Genomic DNA, 8076 nt, shown 5'->3' with positions numbered 1-8076 from the left:
GAGAATCGTTACCACAGAAGGAGACCTGAATCTTATTTGCCATTTATTCATCCAGGTCAGGTAGCATTTATAGAAAAAGGAACAGAATTAATAGACCAACATTTCAGGACAATGGAAACACAAGACTCTGCAAATGACTGAAACAAAGGCAAGTTTTCTGGAGGAACTCAGTGGGTTGAACATCTGTGGGGGTGGGAGAGGGGGAAGGAGGATGTTTCAGGAGTCAGAACCTTGTATCAGGATTGGTGGATTGTCTGATGCAGGATTTTGACCTGAAATGTTGACAATACCTTCTTCCCCGACTGGTGCTCCTCTACTCACTAACTTTATCCAGCATTTTAGACCATGACTTGAAAGATTAGTGCTCTTTCACAGATGCTGCCTGACCTACTGATTATTTCCAGCAATTTCTGTTTTTATGCCTCATTACTTGGTTCTGGAATTGCCTGGCTGAAGCAAGATCAGCCTTACAGATTTGACTGAAGTAAATGAAGTGAATGGTGACCAGAGGCAGGAAGTTTGCAGCAGTAAAATCCAGTGCCATAAAGTTTGCATTCCCTTATCATTTCTATGGTGAGTCTGTCTTGAGCATGGTTTTAAAAACTGATACTGAACGTTCTGCACAGTATAAGGCAACTTAAATTTCTCAAACCTCATCCTAATGTCTCACTGATGAATGGTGGATAAAGCCAGGATTAATGCAGAGATTTGTTAACAACAAATATCACATATGTTGGAAATCTGAAATAAAAAAAGAGCGTGGATCACCCAGAAAGAGGGGTTGTGTTCATGGCAAGAAAAACAGAAAAAAAACATTAATGACGGGTCTTGGGCCTGAAACATTAACTTGGTTTCTATTTGGTATAACCCAGCAAGTCGGGCAGCGTCCATGGTGGGGAATTTAACAATCGATGGGCTGACGCCCTTCATCAGAAATGGAAAGGAAAGGGGCAGAGTCCTGATGAAGGGTCTCAGCCTTAAACGTCAACTGTTTATTTCCTTCCATTGATAGATGCTGCCTGACTTGCGGAATTTCTCCAGCATTTTGAGTGTGTAGCTCTGCAGTTCCACTTACTGCCTGTTACACCCCTGGCGTTTAGGGCAGCAATGAAAATCCTCCATCTCTCGCGGTGTTTAGGACTTCCTTCATCATGGCAGTAGCTTCCTCGGGGTTTCTCTACTGTCAGTCACACGAGTACTGGGTGGAGACTCAGGTGTAGAAGGATTCTCATTGTTGTTTCCGTAATAGTTTTGTTCTTTTTTCCCAGTCAGGGTTGTTAGCCCTGAGCTGAGCCCCCGAACCTGGAGGACCGGTCTCTTAGTCTGGCCTCTACCCTTTGACCTATTTGGCATTGATGACCCACTAAGAGCCCCGACTCCAGCCAAAGTAGTTCTCCAGGTCACTGAGGCACCAAAGCCTCCAAACCCAAAGACGAGTTTGTGGTCCCCTTCGAGGTCAACATATCCAGTATCTGGAGAATTTCTTTGTGTTTCCATTTCTCTTTCCACAGATGCTACCTAAGCAAACTAAAATTTTCCCAACCTTTTATATTAACTACAAGGCATTTTACATTTTCTCGAAATTCAGAATTAGTACCGGCTGGAGCTCCCCGTCCCTTTTCTCTTAGTCACAAATTTTGCACGTGAGACTAAATAAAACCGTTTTCTGAATAAGTTGTGCTCTACGACATTAAACTAGGGTCACATCTTAAATGTTACATGTGTAAATTGACATAAAAAGAATAAGTTAACAGAAGCTCTTCTGAGGCTAAGGGTAACTGAGTTTACCGGACTACCTTTAAACACTGACAATAGCTACCCTGCAGCCTAATGTTATGTTCATGATTGACGTGCCGGACAGCCGTATAGATTTGTCGTTTTATATATAAGCACCAATGGCCATCTGGTGGGCGGGATCATGCCGTGAACGGTTTGGCTGGCGATGAGTGGAAACGGCGGGGTCAGGTAGGGGTCAGCGAGAACGTCTTCCTGCTGGAGATCCCGTGCCACGCTGCATCCTCTCCCATTCACACCCGGCTCTTGTCTGGACCTTATCACGGCACTGGTTACGTCTTTTAAAGGATCCTTTGCATTATTTACGTCGTTTGCAAGTTTGGTTGGCCGGAGGTTTGGGCCGAGGCTTTCGGCGGCGTGCGGGAGTCAGCGGGCTGCTGTGAGCACGTTCTCCGTCTCCTGGCGTGAGCGGCGCGGCCTGGTTATGCCGGTCAGGAACAAGTCCAAAACGGCCACCAGAGACTCGGGCCAGAATGTAGATAGTGGTTCGGAGGAGGAGGAGGAATTTAAGCCCGAGAATAACCGAGGCGATTCAGACATTGTCAAATCTCCTAGTGACCCCAAAGAGTACAGGTAAGGAGCGGTGGTGGCCGTGCCATTCTCTTTAGGGCCTACACCGGCCAGCGATGGATAGGGAGAGAGTGGCCTGCCAAAGTCAGAGGGCGAGTTTCGCCTCCAAGAAGGATGGCAAATTTTCTTTTTTATGTCACTGAAAAAACACTCATGTTAAATCATTTGTGGGACATAAATGTGGGAACTGATAGTGAACGATCCAAAAATCGGAGGAAGATGTCTTTGACAGATCTTTCCCACGGAGAAGTTTTATCATTTAGTTACAACGAAGATCAGGATGCAAGTTGAGGATTGCTTCTGGAAGGCACTCAGATCGGAGTTCATTAGATTTTCATTGATAACCTCAGATCTTTTAGGACACCAGAAGACGCAATGACTGCTGTTTAAGTAATGGTTATATGATTTCCAAGTAGCAGCCCCGAACTGAATTGGGGAATATTTTAATTATTTTTCACAGGCAATTATATGCTCCAACGTTTTCATTTTAGTCCCGTTTCGTTACTGGCGTATTTCATTTGCTAAGCGATTACTACTATATGAACATTTCCCAACTCTGTAGTGTGACGATATCCGGAAATTATTTAGAAAATTGGATTATCAGCAGGATTTTGTTGAGAGAATATTTGTGAGTAAAATATGTTTGGAAATAACAATGACTAACATTTATAATTCAAGGAATGGTCGACCTTGAATTTGCTTGTGACAATTGTGAGTTGCTAATCTCTTAGTTAATATACGTTAGCTGGGATGCTTTTTTATATATTATATATGTTTATAAGGTTGCAAAAAATAAAATATATCACAGTATGTATTTCTTAGATATCAGTGTGTAAAGTTACCAACTGTTCCGTGCTTCATTAAGCATCACCTAGATTTAAAAAATATTGTTTTAAAAATCTCATCTGTGCTGAGGAAACCTGTCCTCTTGAGCATCCTTTATTGTAATTGCTCAATTGCTGCTGAATATACCTAATGCCCAGACATGGAGTTATCTCTGCAACTTGAAGACTTTTAGGAGTTATTCCATGTGTGTATGATGGTTCTCTCTGTTGCCATTCATTTGGCAAGAATGCATTATGAAAGCTGTTGCTGAAAGCCTTTAAATACTTGTTAGTTGAAATTGTCCACTGAAATTCAGATCTATGTTAACTTTATTGATCCAAGTGACTGAAATGTTATCTGCAGAATTATTGTCAAAAACTGAGAAAATCTGCAGATGCTGGAAATATAAAGCAACACACACACACAAAGTGAATTTTAAAAACTGTTGGCCCAAAAGTTGTGGCCAGATTTGCAGTATGATTGTGGCACTCCTGATATTTTTGTGCAAGGTAGTGAAACATTAGGCAAGACATATATATAGTTAAATGCAGAAAAAAAGATACAGTTGCTGTTGGAGATAAGATGGATAGTTCCTTAGGGCTCAAAATGAGATATACCCCAGGTTATTGAGGGAGGCAAGAGATGAGTGCTAGGGCCTTAACCATTAACTTCATGTCCTCTCTAGCCACGGGCAAAGTCTTGGAGCACTGGCAAGTAGCTAATGTTAGCATTATTCAAAAGGGAAAAAGGGATGATCCTGGAAACTGTAGACAGGTGAGTCTCGTATCAGTGTGAGGGAAGCTATTGAAAAGGATTCTTATCAATAGGAATTATGAGCATTTGGAAAACCACGTCCTACTACAAGGTCCTTTATGATAGGCTGATCCAGAAGATCAAGGTGCATGGTGACTTGGCTGTTAAGGTTCAGGATTGGCTTACCCATCGAAGACAAGGTCAATGGGACTTATTCTGGCTGGAGGTCCGTGACTAGTGTTCTGCAGGGATCCATACTGGGGGCCTCTATTATTTGTTATATAAATGACTTGGATGAGTGGGTTAGTAAGTTTGCCAACTACAAAAATTGGTATTGCAGGTAATGTAAATGATAGTGCTAAGCATATAGCAAAATATAGATCTGTTGTAAATATGCAAGATGGAGTTTAACCTGATCAAAAGTGTACTTTGGAAGGTTATGCTGAGGTATAGATAGAGCAGACAGACCACTGGTATCACTTTCTCAGAGTTGAAATGCCTAATACTCGGGGGCATGCATTTGAGGTGAGAAAGTTCAAAGGAAATTTGTGGATCAAATTTATTTACAGAGTAGTGGGTGCTGCCTCGGGTGGAATATGGAAACAAATACAATAGAATAGAAATTTGGTACAACAGAAGGGCCTAATCTTGTGCTGTACTGTTTTATGGAGATGTGCCATTTGCTATTAGTTTTGTGAAGATATCGTGTTCTTTGCCTCAAATGGCATAAGTACTGTGACGTGCTCATCCTTGGATGATAGATCTATTCCTCAAAGTATTTTAAAGAGTAAGTACCCCTTTGATATTAAAATAAATCACTATCATTCATTTTCTCTAACACTGGAAATTGTAGATGTGTAATGACATTTACTTGTTGAACAATTCTTTAAAATAACAATTCTCCACTTTTTGTTAATTCTCAGAGCTTGTGATGTCAGCTTCACAATATGTCAACCTCATAGTTAAGGAGAACATGTGTTATCAACTTCCTTTATGCACATCTCATGTTCCATGTTCCCTCACTGCACATCAAAAGATAGCGCTTCTCAAAACCTGCCATGCAACATATCATTGTGATTTAATTTTTCATTCATTCACTTAGAGATACAGTGTGAAACAGGGCCCTTCCAGCTCAATGAGCTGCACCTCCCAGCAACCCAACTATTTAAAGCTAGCCTAATCACAGGACAATTAACCAGTACGTCTTTGGATTCTGGGAGGAAACTGGAGCACTTGGAGAAAACTGTGCCCTCACGGGAAGAACGCACAGACTTTTTCTAACAGAAGACATCAGAATTGAACTTGGACACCCTGGGCCGTAGTAGCATTGTGCTAACAATTACGCTGTCTTACTCATTTCCCCTCTCTCCTCCATATTCCAGCTTCTGCTCCCTCCCTTCCTTCCTAGTTCTGATGAAAGGTTTCAAATGCCTCCAGCATTTTGTGTGTGTTGCCCAGGGTTTCCAGCACCTGCAGAATCTGTTGTGTTTATGTCTCAAAAACTGCTGATGCTTTTTGTTACATAAAACATAGAACAGTACAGCACATTACAGGCCCTTCGACCCACAGTGTTGTGCCGACCCTCAAACCCTGCCTCCCATATAACTCCCCTACCTTAAATTCCTCCATATACCTGTCTAGTAGTCTCTTAAACTTCACGAGTGTACCTGCCTCCACCACCTACTCAGGCAGTGCATTCCATGCACCAACCACTCTCTGAGTAAAAAAAACCTTCCTCTAATATCCCCCTTGAACTTCCCACCCCTTACCTTAAAGCCATGTCCTCTTGTATTGAGCAGTGTGCTCTGGAGAAGAGGCGCTGGCTATCCACTCTATCTACTGGTTTACCCCGCCATCCGAAGGTAGAGCGTTCCTATGAAACGGTTCGTAAGCCGAAATGTTGTAAAGCGAAGAAGCAATTACCATTTATTTATATGGGAAAACTTTGTGAGTGTTCGCAGACCCAAAAATAACCTACCAAATCATGACAAATAACACATAAAACCTAAAATAACAGTAACCTATAGTAAAAGCAGGAATGATATGATAAATACACAGCCTATATAAAGTAGAAATACTTCTCTACAACGATTGCCTGCAGGGATCTCTGTAGCGAAAATCTCACGCAAGCGCTGTTGGCATAAACGTGCTCTCCAGCAACCTTTAAACTGAGGCTGCCAAATCTACCAAATAACACGTTAAAATACACAGGCTATATAAAGTAGAAATACTGTACGTACAGTCTAGTATCACTTAACGGAATCGGGAAGACAGCTTGCCGAGAAAACTGATGATGGTGTGTTAGACTGAGTCGTCGCAGGCTGGGTGGTGCAGTGGCCCCCACCCTCCGGGCCGCCGACCCGATACATTGCCGCGAAGAACGCAGCAGTAGCCGGGAGGTACACAGCACATCTTTAAGAAAAAAGCCAAAATAAACATGCTAATTAATTAGATGCCGCCGACACATAATTGTCAGCCCAGATCAGAGGTGATACAATTGGAAATTGGCACTGATCTGGGCCGACAGTTATGTGTCGGCGGCACCTAATTAATTAGCTTGTTTATTTCGGCTTTTTTCTTAAAGATGTGTTGTGTGCCTCCCGGCTACTGCTGCATTCTCTGTGAATCGGTACAGTATCTGTCCAGGGCCCGGGTGTTGGGGTGGTGGGACACTGGGGTATCATCTCATCGTCAATCAGGGCAGGCAGCTCATCTTCTCCTATGACTGCCTGCCTCGATGCCGAAGGTCGAGGTTCATCGTCTGCTGTGGCTGATGTGGAAGGCTTGCTTGACTGCTGAGCCTTGCGCATTTTTCTATCATACAGTTGTTTGTAAGCACTCAAACCATCCTGCAAGTATCCCCTAAACCTACGTACCCTTTCAAAATTAAAGTCGTACTTTTATCATTGCAGCCAAAATCTCACGTAGTTGCTTCACTTTCTGCATTTGGTTGAATTCGGTTTCATAGAAACATAGAAACATAGAAAATAGGTGCAGGAGTAGGCCATTCGGCCTTTCGAGCCTGCACCGCCATTTATTATGATCATGGCTGATCATCCAACTCAGAACCCCACCCCAGCCTTCCCTCCATACCCCCTGACCCCCGTAGCCACAAGGGCCATATCTAATTCCCTCTTAAATATAGCCAATGAACTGGCCTCAACTGTTTCCTGTGGCAGAGAATTCCACAGATTCACCACTCTCTGTGTGAAGAAGTTTTTCCTCATCTCGGTCCTAAAAGGCTTCCCCTCTATCCTCAAACTGTGGCCCCTCGTTCTGGACTTCCCCAACATCGGGAACAATCTTCCTGCATCTAGCCTGTCCAATCCCTTTAGGATTTTATACGTTTCAATCAGATCCCCCCTCAATCTTCTAAATTCCAACGAGTACAAGCCCAGTTCATCCAGTCTTTCTTCATATGAAAGTCCTGCCATCCCAGGAATCAATCTGGTGAACCTTCTTTGTACTCTCTCTATGGCAAGGTTGTCTTTCCTCAGATTAGGGGACCAAAACTGCACACAATACTCCAGGTGTGGTCTCACCAAGGCCTTGTACAACTGCAGTAGTACCTCCCTGCTCCTGTACTCGAATCCTCTCGCTATAAATGTTTCGATTGTTATCCTTTCCTCTTCCAATTGCATCAACTCTTCATCTATCAGTTCTTGGTCATGGGATGCCAAAACCTCTTCAACATCATCTTCGTCAGCTTCCACAAGCCAAACTCACTTTGTCCTTGCTTCGTTCACCACGATCGAAACGCTTTATTGTCTAGTTTTACACTAAGTGTAACACCCTTACGAGCTCTTTTAGGCTTTTCCAATACCTCAGAACTCATCTTGCTAACAGCTGCTCACAGGCACGTGTTTAAGCAATGCCGAAGAGAAGTATTCATTGAGGACCTTGCTCACTTCCACAGCCTCCAGGCACATCTTCCCACCTTTATCTCTAATCGGTCCTACCTTCACTCCTGTCATCCTTTTGTTCTTCACATAATTGAAGAATGCCTTGGTTTTCCTTTACCCTACTTGCCAAGGCCTTCTCATGCCCCTTCTTAAGCTCCTTTCTTGCTTTCTTATATTCCTCAATAGACCCATTTGATTCTTGCTTCCTAAACCTTATGTATGCTGCCGCCTT

At 43.0% G+C, this 8076-nt stretch overlaps 1 protein-coding gene across 1 annotated transcript in view; it reads left to right on the top strand.

The window, feature by feature from the left end:
• The first annotated feature begins 1931 nt into the window (after nucleotides 1-1931).
• LOC134354893 (nardilysin-like) overlaps nucleotides 1932-8076 on the top strand; it is an 80364-nt gene continuing 74219 nt past the window's right edge. The window contains exon 1 of the mRNA XM_063064338.1: nucleotides 1932-2367. Within this exon, the coding sequence (XP_062920408.1) occupies nucleotides 2219-2367 (149 nt within the window). The 5' untranslated portion in view covers nucleotides 1932-2218. The remainder of the gene's footprint in view (nucleotides 2368-8076) is intronic.

Source organism: Mobula hypostoma, chromosome 12, assembly GCF_963921235.1.
Source record: "Mobula hypostoma chromosome 12, sMobHyp1.1, whole genome shotgun sequence".
Lineage (NCBI taxonomy): Eukaryota > Metazoa > Chordata > Chondrichthyes > Myliobatiformes > Myliobatidae > Mobula > Mobula hypostoma.
This window is presented reverse-complemented; position numbering and strand designations above follow the sequence as displayed.